Consider the following 21,615-nt stretch of genomic DNA (forward strand, 5'->3'; position numbering starts at 1 on the left):
CTTGTATTTTGTAGCAAGAAAAAGTTCCTAATTTAAACACCAACTGTCAGGATTCAAGTACTTTTCTTCAGTCTGTAGGGTGTGACATTGATGGACAAACTTCTTCAAAATTAAGTCAAGGTAAAACTCATAATTTACAGTTTAAGCTATTGCTCCATCATTCTAACTTATAGTTGTATTATTCTATGTGCTATATAAACACCACAAATACCTAAATGCATTGTCGTGTTGTATGTTCTTGTATACCTATTGGTCCATTTTGGTCTCCTCAATTGTGTGATTTCTCTAACCACTCTTACCATTCTGCCCAACCTTAGACAAAGTGTTAAGCCCAACCACCCACTTTAAAGACCAGTAATATTAATTTATACAGTTTTTCCACTATATTGGGATAGGTGTTAACTGCATGTCGATTGCCTCTGCATCCTGATAATCTGTATATTTCTATTTTGCTAAATTCAAAAAACATTTTGATGCATGTTTTGGTAGTGGACAATCACCATTCAGCCTTGTTTTCTAATTGGACATGATACCGTGTGTAGTAAAATAACCACAGGTGAACCTACCAGATTTATCTGTTTGATTTCAAAAAAGCTGCTGACGAGGGGCGGGGTCTGGCCACCATGCTAGCAGGCTGCCTGCAAGAGCAGCTCCTGCACAAAGAGGCATATTTTGCTGATATATATAGTTTGTGTTTATATATTACTCAATCATCTGGGTGGCAAAACATAGCCTTACATATTAATGGTATATTTATTTTTCTAATTCAAAATATTGGTCCTTTCAGAGTAAAACATTTAATTATACAGTAAGCATACCCACATGCAGACACAGACAAACTCACAGACAAACAATCTCATTGATATACATACGCTCATTGACATAAAAACACAAGCTCACTGACACACACAGACAAGCTTATTGGTACACAAACAAATTTAGTACAGACAAACTTTCATGTACAAACTTACTACAGACAAGTTCACTGACACCCACATGCTCAATACAGACACACATATGCTCACTACAGACAAGCTAACACACATGCTCACTACAGACAAGCTCACTGTCACACACATGCTCACCACAGACAAGCTCACAGACACACACACATGCTACCAACAGACAAGCTCACTGCCACACACACAAGCTCACTCAAGAGCAGGCACACACACACACACACACACTCACTCAGGAGCAGACACACACACACACACACACACACATACACGCTCACTAGCAGGCACACACACAAGCTCATTCACTAGCAGCCACACACATACAAGCTCTCTCACTGGCAGTGACACACACACAAGCTCACTCACTAGCAGGCACACACACACACAAGCTCACTCACTAGCAGCCACACACATACAAGCTCACTCAGTCACACACAAACACAAGTTCACTCACTAGCAGGTACACACAGAGTGAGTTGTGAGTTGTTTGTGTGTGTGCCAGCAAGTTCACTCACTAGCAGGCACACACACACACACACACACACATGTTCACTCACTAGCAGCCACATACACACGCAACTCACTTAATACTGTGATACATACAGAGTCTGTTACATGAAAACATAGAGAGCTAACTCGTACTCTCCTAACAGTGCCCCTGGAGACTCAGCCAGGGGCCAGTGCAGACAAGTTGGCCATGTACTCAGCCACTCACTAGTAGCCACACACACAAGTTCACTCACTAGCAGACACACACACAGACACACACACAGACACACACAAGCTCACTCACTAACAGACACACACACAAATTCACTCACTAGCAGCCACACACACACACACACACACACACAAGTTCACTCACTAGCAGCCACACACACACACACAAGTTCACTCACTAGCAGCCACACACACACAAGTTCACTCACTTGCAGGAACACACAAGCTTACCTGGCACTGGTAGGTGAAGTTGCCATGTTGTGGCCTCTTCCTTCCAGCGAGGTAAGCAATGTGTGTGGGAAGAGCTTGCGTACGGGAGGCGGGGCTTCTGTTCAGGAGGCGGAACTTGCATGCAGAGGCGGGGCATGTGGCCGGAATTTCTGTAAATTTTGAAGAGAGACTGACAGGTCTCCCTCTGGCCGCCAGCAGCCTAATTGCGGCCACACCAGCCCCCAGCTGCTCCCTCTTTACTCCCCTCGGACTGACATAGCCTGGCACAGTCCAAGGGGAAAATCATTTCAATGACACTAGCATGAGGATTTGGGCTGTCACCCAATCCCCAGGTGCTGCGGCCCACCAGGAAATTTTCTGGTATCCCGGTGGGCCAGTCCCTAAGTGGTTTATATACACTCAGTCATGTTAATCATTGGTCTAATATGCCTACATTTATCTATGTTTTTTTCAAGCTGGATAATACAATTGTCTTTATAATACCATCAGTTAATGCTGGCTGACAAGCCTGACTAATCAGCTATGTCTTACACCCTGTTTAATTTTTCATCAGAATTAATATCTTGAGTTTAATTTGTACCTAGACATGTATGCCCAGCATGAATCCTCTTATTCTTACTTTAAAATTGTGCAGTTTAGCATGACATTTTAAAATTTAGCTATATGCCTGTTTTTCTCTCATTCTGTTTTCAAATCATATGTCGTTGCCACTCTGTCTGTACACTGCACTGCAAAACACTTGTGATGTTAAATTCCCCCCCCAAAAAGGGCAAGTCTCTTGACATGTCCTGGGTATAATAGATAAGAACAAAGAAAAATATATATATTCCTATATCACCTAGTAAATAGTGTATACAAGTGAGGAATATACTTATCTTAATATTCAAATAGAGCAGCCACCCAGGTCATTACCCAGAATGAATGACCTTTACACAGCAAAATAAAGAACAACCAGAAGTATTTGGGGTACGGTTGAGAAATCTAAAATTAAAAAACATAAATATACATAGTGTAAATCAGTATCAAATAGTGAGTAAGTGCTCATGAAATGCACTCACAAGATTAGACGAGAAATAGCGCTCTAGGGTGCCTCCCCTGGTAGTAGTGGGGGGCTATTATCTTCCTCCAGTTGCTCCAAAAGAATAGATGGAAAACAGGACTCCCAGGAGGGTGGAAAAAATGTAAAACGGCTTTATTAAGGATGAATATTCACCCAGCAATAAAAACTAAATATAAACTTAAAATGAGGTCCTACGCGTTTCGTTCACAGTATAGAACTTCCTCAGTGACCAAAAATTAAAACCAAATATTATACAACAGTGACAGAGTATAAAATACACCTGTATTTTATACTCTGTCACTGTTGTATAAAATTAAAACCAACTAAACATACCCCACTTTCAATACCTTGGGTTGTCTACTTTTTCAAATGGTATGCCATCATGGGAGTAATTCTCATTCCTGGGCTACCACACCGTCTCAAAGGTAACATTACTAATCTGGCAAATTTCAATTTGAAAATGGAGGGTTCTATATTTGACCTTGTAACTTTCCAAAACACCATAAAACCTGTTAATGAGGGGTACTGTTGTACTCGTGAGACATCGCTGATTACAAATATGTGCATTTTTTTGCAGTAAAACCAAACAGTATTATGACATTCACAGCTAAAATGTCAGACGGAAATACAAATTTAAAAAATAAATCTTATTTTCTCACATTTTTTTACATTTTATTCATAATAAATTATGTTCCATATATGAATAGTTATTGATAAATTAAAGCCCTGTTTCTCCTGAACAAATTGATATATAAAATGTGTGGGTGTACTTAATGTGACAGCGGTGAATTACGGTTGAGCAGACATATAGCGCAAATTCCAGTTTTTGTTTACGTTTTGTTTTGTTTTGATCAGTGCAATATTGACTCCGTCCTGAAGGGATTAAATGACTAAAGTTAGACTTCTGCACAAATTCTGTTTAGCTGCCACAAACGAATCAAAATTCCTTTTAAACTACACCTGAACAAATTATTATATGAAGGATTTACCTGTGGATTCTTATTTATTGAATAAGTCTCTACAGACATCTCGGATGGATCGATTTGTTTTTTTCATATGCCCTGGTGGCCCAGCCCATGATCACAGGAAATTTATAGACACACATAATTACAATACATACTTAAGCAAAACAAACCTTTTAAATTGTCCTGGTGAAAGTTCTACGGTAATGCATTTAAAAACACACTTTTTTTTTTTTTACTGACATCCAAGTCACAAAAGCGTAAATGCTAAATTATGAACAGAATCGACATCAGTCAGTTTAATTTGGTTGCCATCGCCTACCTGCTGTCCCTAAACTCACTGCTTAAGGGCTACATTCAACTGACAACCATGGAAACCAGTCCTATGTTTTAACAAATATTGGCCAGGACTCAACAACTCCGCAGTTTTTAGAGACTGTTTCAGATAATTGGCCAGTTTATTTAATCGCACATACTTACAAGAAAATATATAATTTTGCACTGCGAACAAATGTAATATGTAAGCACCTACTGAGATGGTTCAATTAACCTTTAAACCAGTTTACAAATTCTGCATTTCTACTAACTACAACGTTGTAGCTCTCTATTAACAATACAGCTCCAACAGCAGTGAACATGATCTATTTTTAATAAGGTTTATCCCCTTTGTCTAGGTGCCATGTTGTCACAATAGATTTGCATTCAGTGTCTCCATGAAATATTCATTAGGGTAAAGAGTGACTGTACCAAGCAGATATATGCTGACACATTGATACTTTTTATTGTTCCCAGGTCAACCAGCTTCTATTCTCCACAAAGGCAGCGCTCTCTATGACATCATTGACAGCGTCCCCGTACGAAGATGGAAAGAGTTCATGAGGGTGCTGGAACTTCCAGACAAAGAAATAGAATTGGTGGAGGTTGAGATTTCCAGCTTTCGAGATCAGCAGTATGAAATGCTCAGGAGGTTGGGACATCTACGATCAACTAGCTTAGAACATGTCTTCAATGCCTTGGAAAGGATGAATCTCTCTGGGTGTGCGGAAGAACTTAGAGAAAAGCTAGAAAGCCATGCGTAATTGTGTGGGTTGAAATGCACCCTATTGCGCAGAATCCTTGGCTACCCAAACACCTGGGTTGGAATGTGCAGAACGTAGTGGGAGAACTGTGACAGTGTAACTATTCTAACATTATATCAAATGCATATCAACAAATTTAGAATATTTGTCCCTCTCCAATGCATAGCTGAAATATACGTCCGAAGCACACATTAGAACAATACAAAAAAACACTTCCCATGGTCTTTAAACCACAGACAAAAACATTGTAGATGTGGGATTGCCAAAGGTTTAAACGAGTCAATGAATGGCAGTCACAAATGGAAGTGTCAAGTCCTAAAGAACACAGAGCATTAGGAGAATTGAGCCATATCCACTTGCCTTCCTCATAAAATAATGGTGCTTCTGGCACATTATAATTGCCAACATTGGGTTCTTTTTGAAATATTAGATTTTAAATCGCCCCAATTCTGCTGCTTGTGCTCGCACTGCATAAGTGGCAAACTGGCTTTGATAATGCCGGGATAGTGGTTCTCAAATTACACCAACAGAACAGGTTCGAAAGGGAAATTAAAGAAAAAGACTTAATGCGTATCTGCCAGAGCACTTATATTTTAGAAGTGAATCTTTTAATGTTGTCATAGCATAAAACAATTTATTTAATTTATTTTATGAAGTATTATTTTTAAGTTGAAAGCTAATTTGAGGTGCAGAAAGACATACAAAATATAAAAATAGTTTGCTCCAAACAGTTATTTTATTTGATTTCCAAAGTCTTCCAAGTAAAGTATAGAAGCCATCACATGGAGATACAATAATTTTTGCTAGGAGAGAAATGTGTATTATAGTATAATAAGAGTTTTAAAGCTGCTATACTACTGTTGGATCACAGAACATTTAGCCCCTATTTTTGTTCCCCTTAGTCTACACATAAATAAAGCTGGATAATGGCCTCCATAATAATCCTTCTACTGTTAATAATTTAAAACAGTTCTAGTTCTAGGAGCTACAATGTGCATCACAATTTATAATTCAAAGCAGAAATCGATCATTATTGCTGTCATTATAACAATTGATCTAATTTGATTATCTGAAGTTTGACGTTTGTGTGGTGACAGAACGTATGGGCACGAGAGCGATTATTACAATGTTATAGATGAGCTGGACAGCACATGTGAGGTTTTAGAGAGAGAGAGAGAAACAAAAGTGAGGCACATGAGATGATGCCTTGACAAGGACCACCAAACAGAGCAGACAGAGTCTGGACATTGTCTAGTAAACAAGTAGAAATGACAAGCAGGACAAATTTACTTAAAACAAGCAAATTATTTAGGCTGGAGTGATGGGGTCAAGCCAGGCAACAAAATGGAGTAAAGACTGCCTGGCAGCAAAGATGGGAGAAGGAATGAGAATGATAAGATATTGTATTAGTAACTATTTAAATGAAGTAAAAAGGCAGTATGTATTCATTTAAGAGTCCTATTCTCAATAATCCAAGAGAGCATATATATATGCTTTGAAATGAATATGCATACAATTATGAATGATGTGTATTAGAATTATACCAAATCAAACAAATGTGGGAAAGACTAGACTAGTAAAGGGAACGTATAGTCCTGAAAAAAGCATTCCTTTTTTGGGGGGGGGGGGGGGGGGGACTATAGATTCCCTTTAATCTACCCCCTGTTTCCACCCCTTTGATATTAGAATAATCAAGTTTAAAGGGACACTATAGTCACAAAAACAGCTTTAACTTAATGAAGCATTTTTGGTGTATATATCATGCCCATGCAGTCTCACTGCTCAATTCTTTGCTATTTAGGAGTTAAATCACATTGTTTATTCAGTACTAGTCACACCTCTCTGCATGTGACTTGCACAGCCTTCCTAAACACTTCCTGTGTCAGTCACAGCCAGGGGAGGTGTGGCTAGGACTGCTTGGACAGAAACAAAAGTGATTTAAATCCTAAATGGCAGAGGATTGAGCAGTGAGACTGCAGGGACATGATCTATACACCAAAACTACTTTATTAAGCTAAAGTTGTTTTGGTGACTATAGTGTCCCTTTAAAAAAAATTACTTACATTGACTCCGCTGCTGCAGCCACCCTCTCTGCCTTCGAAGATGGCAGCATGCCTGCCAACATCTTCTGCGATCTCCTGCTGCTTTTCATAGAGAAGCTATGGTAAAACGCTGCACTCTGGTGGCTGGCAGAAAGACATTCAATAACGATGTACTTAAAAGGACCACTAAAGGCACCCAGCCCACTTCAGCTCAATGAAGTGGTCTGGGTGCCAGGTCCCTCTAATTTAAGCCCTGCAGCTGTAAACATAGCAGTTTCAGAGAAACTGCTATGTTTACACTGAGGGTTAATCCAGCTTCTAGTGGCTGTCTCACTGACTGCTTTCCTATGGGCGATTTGAATGCATTCGGTGCTGACGTTGGCAGTAGAAGAGGTCACCAACGCCGAGGTAGCCCGGCGCTGGAGAAAGGTAAGTGGCTGAAGGGGTTTTAACCCCTTCAGCCCAGCAGTTGGGGGGCCCTGAGGGTGGGGGGAACCTAACAAGTTTGTTTTCTTGGCACTACAGTGGTCCTTTCACCCTGCAATGTAAACATGGCAGTTTTTACAAACTTGCAATATTTTACATTGCATGGTTAAAATGACAGGACCACTGCAGCCAGACCACTTTATTGAGATGAAGTGGTCTCAGTAACTTTAGAAGTATTTTGCATTGGGGTAAGGCTTTAAATAATTCTTAAAAATGGAAATAAATACGTTTTGGAAAAAGGGTTTGAAAATGGTGAGGCTAAGAGTCAAAGTTCATACAGAACTACTATGAAGTACAGAATACAATGAGGGAAGAAAGTATTTGATCCCTTGCTGATTTTGAATGTTTGCCCACTGACAAAGAAATGATCAGTCTATAAATTTAATGGTAGGTGTATTTTAACAGTGAGAGACAAAATAACAAAAAAAAATCCAGAAAAACACATGTCAAAAAAGTTATCAATTAATTTTCATGTCAATGAGTGAAGTAAGTATTTGACCCTTTCGACTTAGTACTTGGTGTCAAAACCCTTGTTGGCAATCACAGAGGTCAGATGTTTCTTGTAGTTGGCCACCAGGTTTGCACACATCTCAGGAGGGATTTTGTCCCACTCCTCTTTGCAGTTCCTCTCCAAGTCATGAAGGTTTCGAGGCTGATGTTTGGCAACTTGAACCTTCAGCTCCCTCCACAGATTTTCTGCGGGATTACGTTCTGGAGACTGGCTAGGCCACTCCAGGACCTTAAAGTGCTTCTTCTTGAGCCACTCCTTTGTTGCCTTGGCTGTGTATTTTGGGTCATTGTTACACTGGAATACCCATCCACGACTTATATTCAATGCCCTGGCTGAGGGAAGGAGGTTCTCACCCAAGATTTGACAGTACATGGCCCCGTCCATCGTCCCTTTGATGCGTGCAGTTGTCCTGTCCCCTTAGCAGAAAAACACCCCCAAAGCATAATGTTTCCACCTCCATGTTTGATGGTGGAGATGGTGTTCTTGGGGTCATAGGCAGCATTCCTCTTCCTCCAAACACGGCAAGTTGAGTTGATGCCGAAGAGCTTTGTTTTTGGCCTCATCTCACCACCACACTTCATCCCAGTTCTCCTCTGAATCATTCAGATGTTCATTGGAAAACTTCAGACGGGCCTGTACATGTGCTCTCTTGACCAGGGGGAACTTGCGGGTGCTGCAGGATTTCAGTCCTTCACGGCGTAGTGTTACCAATTGTTTTCTTGGTGACTATGGTCCCAGCTGTCTTGAGATCATTAACAAGATCCTCCCATGTTCTGGGCTGATTCCTCACCATTCTCACGATCATTTAAACTCCACAAGGTGAGATCTTGCATGGAGCACCAGGCCGAGGGAGACTGACAGTTATTTTGTGTTTCTTCCATTTGCGAATAATCGCACCAACTGTTGTCACCTTCTCACCAAGCTGCTTGACAATGGTCTTGTAGCCCATTCCAGCCTTTTGTAGGTCTACAATCTTGTCCCTGACATTGTCCCTTGAAAAGCTCTTTGGCCTTGGCCATGGTGGAGAGTTTGGAATCTGATTGATTGCTTCTGTGGACGGTGTCTTTTATACAGGTAAGGAGCTGAGATTAGGAGCACTCCCTTTAAGAGAGTGCTCATAATCTCAGCTAGTTACCTGTAAAAAAAGACACATGGGAGACAGAAATCTTGCTGATTGATAGGGGATCAAATACTTATTTCACTCATTGACATGCAAATCAACTGATAACTTTTTGACATGAGTTTTTCTGGATTCTTTTTTTTTTGTTATTCTGTCTCTTACTGTTAAAATACACCTACCATTAAAATTATAGACTGATCATTTCTTTGTCAGTGGGCAAACATTCAAAATCAGCAAGGGATCAAATACTTTCTTCCCTCACTGTATATGGACCTTTTTTATACTTTTTGTTGAATAATAAATACACACTCACATGGGTTCAACGTATAGTGTGTGTTTATTTACAGTATAAGATATTTTTACATCAGCATTCTAACACAATTTGGGTTTAATGATGATGTATTCAAGCCCTCTAGTTCCCACATACCTGCTATAACGGACTAGCACAGATATGGCCTGTGATGTAATAAGCAAACAATTACTTTTTTTATTTATTTAATATTTCTTTCATTATTAGTTTAGCTACACGTAATACAATTCTAAAGATAAATAACAGCTAAATTTGTTGTTCACCAGTGATAAAAAGTATAAAAATGTTAAACCGGTCTGGTTTGAAAAACGAGTATCTTTTATAAAGTTTATATTGTAATTTTGACTTGTTCTTTGTATAGTAATTGAGTTAAACTTTTATTGTTAAAAAAAATACAACAGTGAGTTTTATTCATTATATTGGGAATTGTAGGAAATATCCAACAGAATTTTTCCAAACAAGTTTAAATCTTACATGGCCAAATTGGAAATTGTAGTTTATTTAAGCTATCCTGTATTGCTCTAAAATGTGTTATTCTCTTGCATTTCTCCACAATTCCTATTAAATAAATGGAAACAGTAATGAGTGAATCACTTGTAATATGCACTGAGACAGGTAAAGTTGTTTTATAGTGGTGCTTTGTTTATTGGTCTATTCCAAGTAAGACCTCAAGGGTTAAATGTATGCAAAATTTTTGTATTCGAAGAAAAATAAAAATCAATTTATACTTATTTTATTTTTTTTCAGTAAAAACCAAGTGAGAATGAGTGATCATTCCTAGCGGTCATACATACTATAGTTCTAACAAAAATATCAGGACCAGCTTACTTTATTCTGTAAAGTTTTTTTTTTCTCCTAATACAGTTATTCACTGAAATTAGAATTCTTAGGATTTCAAAGTGGATGTCAAATTTAAAGCCAATACAACCAAACTAGAAAAAAAAAATAAAAAAATTAAACTTTGAAACTTGGCTACTTTGGACAGAATTTTAAAATTGAATTTGAATTCACTTTGAATTCACAACAATTCTCACATTACTGAATTAATCTCCAAGATAACCAATCTAGTTTTGCTTCAATATACAGGACTTTATTCTAGAAAAATAAATGTTTACCCTTGAGGGTTAGGCTTGAATTACCCATATTTAATTAATTTATTTTTATGTATATATATATATATTGTATTAGTAAGCAATGTGAATATGCTTTTGGCAATCGAAGCCTGGATTTTACTTTTCTTTTATTTGTTTTTTTCATCAATGCTTTTTTTTCATATGGAAGGAAAATATTGCAATACTGTCCAATAAGGGACTCAATAAAAAAACATCTGTGAAATTGTTTCTTGAGTGTATGTAGTGGATGATTACAAACCATTTAAGCAGGCATTTGGAATGAATAAAATAGCAAAAATAATAATAACTTATATAAGCAATAAGAACAGTTGCTAGTGATGATACATATCAAACTGTCTTCCCCAACTGTAGCCAAAAAATATTTTTAAGTCTTCATCCTTGGACATTATAGGCAATCCATGTTTTAGTAAGTAAATGGCATACGGTACTTGTTATTTTACTTGGTATATGGGTATTTGAAACATAGAAACATAGAATGTGACGGCAGATAGGAACCATTCGGCCCATCTAGTCTGCCCAATTTTCTAAATACTTTCATTAGTCCCTGGCCATATCTTATAGTTAGGATAGCCTTATGCCTATCCCACGCATGCTTAAACTCCTTTACTGTGTTAACCTCTACCACTTCAGCTGGAAGGCTATTCCATGCATTCACTACCCTCTCAGTAAACTAATACTTCTGGATATTATTTTTAAACCTTTGTCCCTTTAATTTAAGACTATGTCCTCTTGTTGTGGTAGTGTCTCTTCTTTTAAATAGTCTCCTCCCTTACTGTGTTGATTCCGTTTATGTATTTAAATGTTTCTATCATATCCCCCCTGTCTCGTCTTTCCTCCAAGCTATACATGTTAAGATCCTTTAACCTTTCCTGGTAAGTTTTATCCTGCAATCCATGAACCAGTTTAGTAGCCCTTCTCTGAACTCTCTCTAAAGTATCAATATCCTTCTGGAGATACGGTCTCCAGTACTGCGTACAATACTCCAAGTGAGGTCTCACCAGTGTTCTGTACAATGGCATGAACACTTCCCTCTTTCTACTGCTAATACCTCTCCCTATACAACCAAGCATTCTGCTAGTATTTCCTGCTGGTCTATTACATTGTCTGCCTACCTTTAAGTCATCAGAAATAATCACCCCTAAATAATCACCCTCTTTCCTCAGATGTTGCGGTTAGGACTCTATCAAATATTCTGTACTCTGCCCTTGGGTTTTTACGTCCAAGATGCATTATCTTGCACTTATCCACATTAAATGTCAGTTGCCACAACTCTGACCATTTTTCTAGTTTACCTAAATCATTTGCCATCTGGCGTATCCCTCTTGGAACATCAACCATGTTACATATCTTAGTATCATCCGCAAAAAGACATACCTAACCATCAAGACCTTCTGCAATATCACTAATAAAAATATTAAAGAGAATGGATCCAAGTACAGATCCCGGGTGACAAGCCCATGCTTTGAATATACTCCATTGACTACAACTCTCTGTTGCCTGTCACTCAGCCACTGCCTTACCCATTCAACAATATTAGAATTGTCACGACTAGTAATGTGGTCCAGCACGCAGAATCTATGTAAACATATACATAAGTCAGAAAAGGAAAAATAACAGTACAGAGCGTAAACCGGACCTTAGAATGGCCGGACTAATACGCTAGAGACAGAGAATGGTCAAAGGGAAAGCCGAGGTCAAGGAAGCCAGAAAATACTCAATACCGATAAGACAAGCCAAATCAGGGAAACCAGAGATCAGAATAACCAGCAGGTAAGCTCGTGTAGTCGCAGCGGTCGTGCCGGTCGGGCACGACCTTGAGGCTCGGCGGGCCGGTGACCGCAACAGTACCCCCCACTCGAAGACCGCGCACCGAGCGGGAAGGACCCGGCTTAAGAGGAAAGCGGTTGTGAAATGACCGGATAAGACGGGGCGCATGGACCCGGTCAGCAGGAACCCAACAACGTTCCTCGGGACCATAACCCTTCCAGTCAACGAGATAGGACAAGACACCTCTGGATAATTTGGAGTCCATGATAGAACGGACTTCGTATTCCTCTTGATCACCCACTACCAAGGGCGGAGGAGGAGTGGATACCCTTGTGAAGCGATTGCAAGTAAGGGGCTTGAGCAGAGACACATGGAAAGTATTCGCTATTCTCATATGAGCCGGTAGCGCCAAAGTATAGGTCACTGGATTAATACGTTGGGTAACTCGAAAGGGACCAATGTACCGAGGGGCAAATTTCATGGACGGGACCTTAAGCTTGATATGTCTTGTGGAGAGCCACACCCTGTCACCTGGAATATAGACAGGATTAGCGCCCCGTTTCTTGTCAGCTTGGACCTTCGCTCGTAATGAGGCTTTTTGCAGAGCTGAATGGACGGAATCCCAAGTATCATGAATCGAATCTAAACGGGTGTTCAAAGCGGGGATTTCTGTGTCTGAGAATGCAGAAGGAATAACAGTGGGGTGATAACCCTGATTAACAAAGAATGGACTGTGATTAGAAGATTCATGAGTGGCGTTGTTTCTGGCGAACTCAGCCATGGGTAAGAGCTCGTACCAGTTAGATTGATTGGCATTTATAAAGCAACGTAAATAGGCTTCTAAAGACTGATTCGCCCTCTCTGCTGCTCCATTTGTTTGAGGGTGATATGCTGACGAAAAGGAGAGTTCGACGCCCAATTGTTTGCAAAAGGAACGCCAAAACCTAGAAACAAACTGGGTACCTCTGTCAGATACTATGCTTTTGGGTACACCGTGCAACCGAAAGATCTCTCTCAAGAATATTTGAACTAGATCTTGAGCAGATGGTAATTTTTTAAGTGGGACGAAATGTGCCATCTTCGTGAATCTATCAATGACCATAAGGACTGTATTAAACCCGTTTGAACTGGGTAGATCCACAATGAAATCCATGGCCAAGTGGGTCCATGGAGCACTAGGTATGGGCAGTGGTTGTAATAGTCCAGGAGGTGACCTGGGAGGAACTTTAGAAACAGCACATATTTGACATGCCCCAACATAATCTTTGACATCGTTTCTAAGAGCAGGCCACCAAAATCTCCTGGAGATGGCAGAGAGAGTTTTATGGACTCCAGGATGGCCCGCTGTGAGGCTGTCATGGAACAAATCTAGTACCTTCTTTTGAAACTGAGGTGACACATACAGTTTGTCCGGAGGTTTTCCCACAGGTGCCTGAGTTTGATCTGCTATTATGGCACAGAAGAGTGGAGAAGACACTTCGGAAACTGTAGTGGCAATGAGGCATTCAGGAGGTACAATAGGATATATCACCTGTTCCGGAACTTCGTCTGTCTCAAACTGCCGAGAAAGTGCATCTGCCTTGGTGTTTTTAGTACCAGGTCTGTATGTAATTACGAAATTGAATCGGGAGAGGAACAATGACCACCTAGCCTGACGAGAGGACAGTCTCTTAGCGTCCCCAATATAAGCCAAATTCTTATGATCAGTAAAGATCAAAAGTGGCTCTTTGGAACCTTCCAAGAGATGCCTCCATTCCTTAAGGGCAAGTACAATGGCCAAAAGTTCCCTATTCCCTATGTCGTAATTCCTCTCTGCAGGTGTGAGTTTGCGAGAGTAAAATCCACAGGGATGTAAAGGCGTATCAGGACTCTCTCTTTGAGACAGAATGGCTCCAACTCCTGTCTCTGATGCATCCACCTCTAGGATAAATGGTTTGGATGGATCAGGATGGGTCAGGACAGGTGCTGAGGAAAATAAAGATTTTAATCGTTCAAATGCCTCTCTTGCTTCTTTGGGCCAAGATATACAATTTGCTCCTTTTTTTTTTTTGTTAAATTGGTTATAGGGGAAATCACGGAGGAAAATCCCCTTATGAATTTGCGGTAGTAATTCGCAAAACCTATAAAGCGTTGAGTAGCTTTAAGGCCCTTGGGTAATGGCCACTGTAAGACTGCCTCCAGTTTACGAGGATCCATCTGGAAACCAGACGGAGATATAACGTATCCAAGGAATTGTATCTCCGTTTGGTCAAACTGGCATTTCTCCAGTTTACAGTAAAGGCCGTTCTGTAACAGGGTTTTCAGTACAATTCTCACATGTTCGTGATGTGTCTCTAGGTCTGGGGAATAGATGAGAATGTCGTCCAAATACACTAGAACGAACATGTGAAGGTACTCTCTTAGGACATCGTTGATAAAATCCTGGAATACCGCTGGAGCGTTACATAATCCGAACGGCATAACCAGGTATTCGTAATGTCCCATTCTGGTGTTAAATGCGGTCTTCCATTCGTGACCGTCCTTAATTCTGACTAGATTGTAGGCACTTCGGAGATCGAGCTTGGTAAAGACTCGAGCTCCCTTTAATCTGTCGAATAGCTCTGATATAAGGGGAATAGGGTAGGCATTTTTTATGGTAATCCTATTCAAACCCCTATAATCAATACAAGGGCGTAGGTCTCCTTCTTTTTTAGAGACAAAGAAGAATCCAGCCCCGGCTGGTGAGGAGGACCTACGGATATGACCCTTTCTGAGAGCATCCTTAATATATTCCTCCAAACAAAGATTTTCCTGGGGGGACAAGGCATAGACTCCTCCCTTGGGAGGCATAGTCCCTGGTAATAAGTTAATAGTACAGTCATAAGGTCTATGAGGAGGTAACCCTTCTGACTGGACCTTGTTAAATACCTCCTTCAAATCCATATACTGCTGTGGAATTTGTGTGGTCAAGGGAGGTGTAACAGGAACATTAATGGTGCCAATAGGTTGTGGGATTTGCTTAAAGCAAACACCTTTGCATCTCTCACCCCAACTCACAATCTCTCCTTCAATCCAATCCAAACGTGGATTGTGTTTCAGGAGCCAAGGGAAACCGAGTATTATCGGAACTGTAGGTGAAGATATGATTTGAAAGGTAATTTCTTCAGAGTGGAGAATACCCACTGAAACAGTGATTGGCAGAGTTTCGTGTGTGATGAAAGGCTGGGTAAGAGGCCTTCCATCAATGGCCTCGACTGCTATAGGTTTCTCTTTATGTCTTAAGGGCAGGAGATGTTTAGCAGAGAACTCTTTGTCTAGGAAATTCTCCGCTGCCCCAGAGTCAATCATAGCCTCACACTGAACAGTAGTGTTCTCGAAAGATAAGGTTACTTTGACCAGGAAACGGTTCTTAGTCAATTTAGGGGACATATACATCACACCTAAGGTCGGTCCCCGTACGTGCCTTAGGTGTGCAAGTTTTCCGGCCGAACCGGGCATGACGATCTTAGATGTCCCTTCTTGCCACAATACATACATAACCCCTCGTTACGTCTGTGTTGTCTCTCTGCCTCAGTGAGTTTAGCACTACCCAATTGCATGGGTTCAGGTTCTGGAAGAGGCGTTTGGCTACTCACCACTGGGTTAGAGAAACGAGGAGCTATGGACAAATTAGAACGTCTGTTACGTTGTTTGTTTTTCTCTCTCTCTCTGAGCCGGTTATCAATGTTTATCATGTAGGCAATAAACTCATTAAGACTAACCGGAAGGTCTCTAGCTGCAGTTTCATCTTGTATATTCTCAGCTAAACCTTCAGAGAAAGCAGCCACCAGACCGCTATTGGTCCAATCAACCTCAGACGCTAATGTCCTGAACTCTATTGCATAATCGGCTACAGAACGATTGCCTTGCCTGATTCTCATAAGGGCTTTGGCAGCGTTCTTCTCCCTGCCTTTAGGTTCAAATGTAGCCTTAAAGGCCGTAAGAAAGGTACTGTAATCACGGGCTATTGCGTCACCACTTTCCCATAAGGGGTTAGCCCAAGTCAAGGCTTTTCCAGTTAATTGGTTCATCAGATAGCCTATTTTAGATCTATCTGTTGGGAATGAACCTGGGGAGGCCTCAAAGTGGTATTCTATTTGGTTTAAAAAACCTCTAAATTCCTTAGAATCACCTCCATAACGAGGGGGCGGTGACAAAGTTATGGACGGTGGTTTATGTGGTACGGGAACCACTACAGGTGGCGGAACCACAGGTGGTACAGGAGGGACCTCTAAATAGGCAGTCCTTTGGAGCAAGGTCTGAAATGCCTGAGCAAATTGGTCTAACCTGTGGTCCATATCCTCCACCCTATTTTCACAGGCGATCATATGTTTGCATAGTTCTGCAGGATCCATGGCCATGTCGTAATGTCACGACTAGTAATGTGGTCCAGCACGCAGAATCTATGTAAACATATACATAAGTCAGAAAAGGAAAAATAACAGGACAGAGCATAAACCGGACCTTAGAATGGCCGGACTAATACGCTAGAGACAGAGAATGGTCAAAGGGAAAGCCGAGGTCAAGGAAGCCAGAAAATACTCAATACCGATAAGACAAGCCAAGTCAGGGAAACCAGAGATCAGAATAACCAGGGAAACGCCAAGGATCAGGATACCAGGAAATCAGAAACACGAAACTAGCACTTTCAGGAAACCAGGAAACTGAAACCACGACATGGCAAAGTACTAGGGTGAATTAGGGGTTTAAATACCCCTCTCTAAGCTATGATTGGTCAGAGGGCGACCTCTGACCCCAGAACGTGCGTGTGCGTTGACGTCGTGACGTCACGCACACGTTAGTATAATTCTCGGGGGCGGGGCTATCCATAGACGCGACCACGTGGTCGGCGCCATATTGGATTCGGGCGTGATGCCCGGAAGAACTACACGCGCGGTTCCCGGCTCGCCGACGAGCAGGTAAGCTCGTGTAGTCGCAGCGGTCGTGCCGGTCGGGCACGACCGTGAGGCTCGGCGGGCTGGTGACCGCAACAAGAATCCAAACTTAAAGATTGCAGTTTATTGATAAGATGTGCAACAGTGTCAAAAGCCTTAATGAAATCTAGGTAAGCAATGTCTACTGCACAACCCTGAAATAACCTCAATGGTATTTATGAGAAAGGAGCTTCCTAAAAATACCACCAGAATGTGAAAATAAAGTTTGTATGTGGGCACTATGTCCATATATGGTAACATGCCTGGATATTGGGCATTGGTAGGGGAATGGGAGAGGGTTTGAAGATAATGGAGGTGGTGAACAGAGAATGGGAGCGGTGCAAAGAATAGGGAGGTTATGAAACATTTGTGGGATGCACAGAGAAAGGGAGGAGGGGGTGCACATTCACATTCACCCCAAAAGTTACATATGCTGCCATGCTACACAAACAGCCTCCATACAGATTATTTTAGATATATGAAGGTATGTCCTTAATGAGGTTAGGGGACATACCCCCCCCCCTCCAGCTTTGGCTGCTGAGATGTTACAATACATCATTTTTTGTTTTAATCTTTTTACTTAGGTAATTCTTCAATTTTCAATGCCTCTATAATTTACAGTCCCTCTGCTGAGATAGCGAGGGACAAAAATAGTCCAACCAGAGAAGATTTTAGTTGACAAACTGCTCTGAAACAATAGGTAAGTGAAGCTATTTGTTTACACTAGTATATATGAAATTAGGAGGGAGAGGTTAACCTGGTAAAAATTACTATGACTAGAAACAAGTTAGCTAAGTTCAGCTGGCTCTCTTTTTATACCACAAACTCTTAGAACTAACTCACACACCTTGCAAATTGTTGGTTTCCTCTGCTGGCACAGAGTAAGAGCTATTAAATGGGGTTCTGTACTTCACCTTAAATATTAATTGTGGTTTGTATTTCAGTTTACCAAGGGATAAACTATTACTTGAAAAATACATCCTTTCTGTGTCTCCTTCTGTGTAACTTTCTTCTAGAGTTAATTAAATGGGAACAGGCTATGGTTCTTGAAATAACGGACCACTGAAAATCACCAATATCTTCAGTTGTTTCATTATTTAATGTGAGGCTTCTTTTTCTTTAAAATGTAAATTAAATGTCTAGCAATTAATGTTTTGCTTTTTTCATGTATTTTGCAGTATGAAATGTAGCCTCACTTATCGTCATAAATACTCTAGCTCTGATTACCAACCTGTAGAAGAACTCACTTATCATCATAAATACTCTAGCTCTGATTACCAGCCTGTAGAAAAAAATCATTTTTCTGCCAGAAGCCACCAGTCACTGATACAATGCCTTTATATTTGCTACAAATGTAAGCTCAGCTCCTACTTTCAATCAGTACAGGAAGTTTCAATGAGTCATATCATTCCTACACTTGGGGGGGAGGGTAAATGGCCTCTACCATTTCCCTGCCTGCTTTACATTAGCAGTCCAGAGATTGCTATGGATTGCAATAGCAGTTTTAAATACCTTTATTTTAGAAATATATGATGTAACTGTATTTACTGTATGTGTGTATTATGCATTACAGACTTCTTTTTTTTTTTACTTTCTGTTGCCATTTTTAGTATGCTGCACTACAAGTAATCCCTTCCCAATTTGTTCTTCGTTTCATTTGTAATTTCTATTCACTCATTCGTTTTTCACACTAATTAATGAATTGCCATAAATTTGAAAGAAACCCCGTTCATCATGACAGGCAGCCATGATGAAGACCCTTAGTTCTAGGATATAGCATTATGGAGTTCTAAAATGTCTTGTTGCTCCTGCCCCTGTGATTAGAATGCATTAGGGCAGTGATGGCTAACCTTGACACCATAAATTGTTTCTGGACTACATTTCCCATGATGCTCAGCTAGCTTTTAGACTCTAGAAGCTAGCTGAGCATGATGTGAAATGTAGTCCAGAGACAATTTATGGTGTCAAGGTTAGCCATCACTGCATTAGGAGATATCTGAATGAGATCGATCCTGAGGGATCTTGATTGAGCTCCTTTGGGAAGTTGATTTATTCAGTGATATAACGAGATAGTAGAAGTCTATCGAAAGATGAAATATGGATACAATGGGCTCTCTAATGTTGCAATATGGCTGCAGTGGGGGATAACAGAGAGCAGTATGTGATTGAATGTGGGTGCTTAATGTTGAAACAAAAGTGTACACAAATATCCTATATTCCCAATAAAGCTGTGTTTTTTAACCTCTCCATCCAATGTGGCTCATAGTTGTGAGCATTTGAAAAAAACAAAGAAAGAACAGAGTGGATGGATTACATAATGGTTCTGATTTGAATCCCTAACACCAGGAATGACCTGCTGTATTCACATTACAGTGATCAATACACATTCTAAAACGAAAATCTAAAACTCATGCTGATTCAGTCAAGTATTTATCACACAATGAAAAAACTGATTTTAGTGTATCTTCACTGGGCTCTCTATACCATGATGCCATATATACCATAAACAAGTGATATAAGTGGGAGATAGAGGTGTCCCGAATAGTTCGCTGGCGAATAGTTCCTGGCGAACATAGCTTGTTCGGTCCGCCCCCTATTCGTCATCATTGAGTAAACTTTGACCCTGTACCTCACAGTCAGCAGACACATTCCAGCCAATCAGCAGCAGACCCTCCCTCCCAGACCCTCCCACCTCCTGGACAGCATCCATTTTAGATTCATTCGGAAGCTGCATTCCTTTTTTTTCTTTTTTTTGACAGAAGTGTGTTATATTTGAGCATGCTAGGCTGAACGTGCGTATATCATGGCTAGTTGCACTGAGGGTATGAGTATATAGCAGTACATTGTTGTGAAAGATGGCTGTCATGTTTAGGGTGTAGCTTGCACGTTATCAACTGTGTATTTATATCAGCAGCTCCACCACTAGTTATAAATCAAGTGTGAGTCGCCCCATGAGATGAGACTAGTGAATAACATAATACATGAACGGTTAAGGTAAAGGCATGTAAGGAACTACGACAATAAACTCTTTAGGAGGTGAAATAATGACATGTTTAAACGCTTGCTGCTTTACGATTAGTTAATGTGCAGAGAGCAGTTCATGTGATCAAAGGCATGGTGTGGAGGATCGGCTATAGTGGGACATGCTTGTCAGGCTGCTGTTTACTGCTTGTGCTCATCCAATCCCTTCTGGGCGCCAGGTGCAGACCCTGGGAGTCCCTGATACCTGGAACAACAAAGGCAAGTCTCTGGCTGAGTGCCGGGTTCACAGCTTGAGGTGGTGGAAGCTTGTTTTGTCGGGTGGTTGGATCTGTCCCGGTGGTGCTTCACGTCCGGTGTGGGATTGTGGTGGCTTAAGGTGAAGGCGAGTGCTTGACGTGGGGCAGGCTCTGCATTTCTGTTTGTGCCTCCGGTCCCGTCTTTGACGCCTTTTGCGTTGGTGGATTTTAATGGGGACTGCTTCGCTTAGCTGTGTTGGAGCTTGTTGTGGCTGTGGTGGAGCATGTTGGGGCTTCCTGCTTGTTATTTGCTTCCAAAATTGATTAAAGAGTCTGTCCAGCTTAGACTCAATATCCTGCCATGGAGGACACGCGGCTGCCGCCATATTTGGAGAGTCGCAGATGAGTATGTCAGCCTGGGAGGCTGTGCTCTGTGCGTCCATTAGCTCCAGACAGCCTCTCAGGGGTGGACCGGGATAACCCCACTGGTCCGAGGGGAGGGGGGGTAATGGAGATCCTGACGGGAAGTAGCTGCTCCTGGGCATCCCAGGATCGGGAGATTGGCCGCCTCTCCTGCACGGTGAGCACCAGGCCACACTTGCCACGCGGAGGTAAGTAAGACTCTGTCGAGTTGCTGACAGCTATTAATCATGTCGGGTCGGTCAGGTAGGAGCAACATTGCTGGGTCATCCCCTTCTGGGGTGAAATTCGCTTGTTGATAGCTGCTTAAAGTGAGATATTGAGGGAGCTCACACAAAGTGCATCTTTCCTCCATGACAGCTAGGCCCCGACCCCGGAAGCTGCATTCTTAGTGAGAGGAGGGACAGTGTAGCTGCTGCTGATTTAATAGGGAAATCGAAAGCTAGGCTAGTGTATTCAGTGTCCACTACAGTCCTACAGCGTCTACTATGCCAACTTCTGCCAGTGCACAGTGCCATTCATATCTGTTGTCACAGTAGCTTGCACGCATAGTACCACTAATCGAAAAAAAAAATGACAGGCAGAGGCAGGCCACCCCGCAGGGGCCGTTGTGGTCGTGGTGCTGTGATTCCCTTTGGCCCTAGA

General features: G+C 41.2%; 1 protein-coding gene across 1 annotated transcript in view; it reads left to right on the plus strand.

Annotated features, from left to right (window-relative positions):
- The window catches only part of TNFRSF25 (TNF receptor superfamily member 25), a 42,240-nt gene extending 37,229 nt beyond the window's left edge, over window positions 1-5,011 (plus strand). The window contains exons 9-10 of the mRNA XM_063435590.1: window positions 15-120; window positions 4,725-5,011. Of these exons, the coding sequence (XP_063291660.1) occupies window positions 15-120; window positions 4,725-5,011 (393 nt within the window). The remainder of the gene's footprint in view (window positions 1-14; window positions 121-4,724) is intronic.
- The last annotated feature ends 16,604 nt before the right edge of the window (window positions 5,012-21,615 follow it).

This window comes from Pelobates fuscus, chromosome 11, assembly GCF_036172605.1.
Source record: "Pelobates fuscus isolate aPelFus1 chromosome 11, aPelFus1.pri, whole genome shotgun sequence".
NCBI classification, from domain to species: Eukaryota; Metazoa; Chordata; class Amphibia; order Anura; family Pelobatidae; genus Pelobates; species Pelobates fuscus.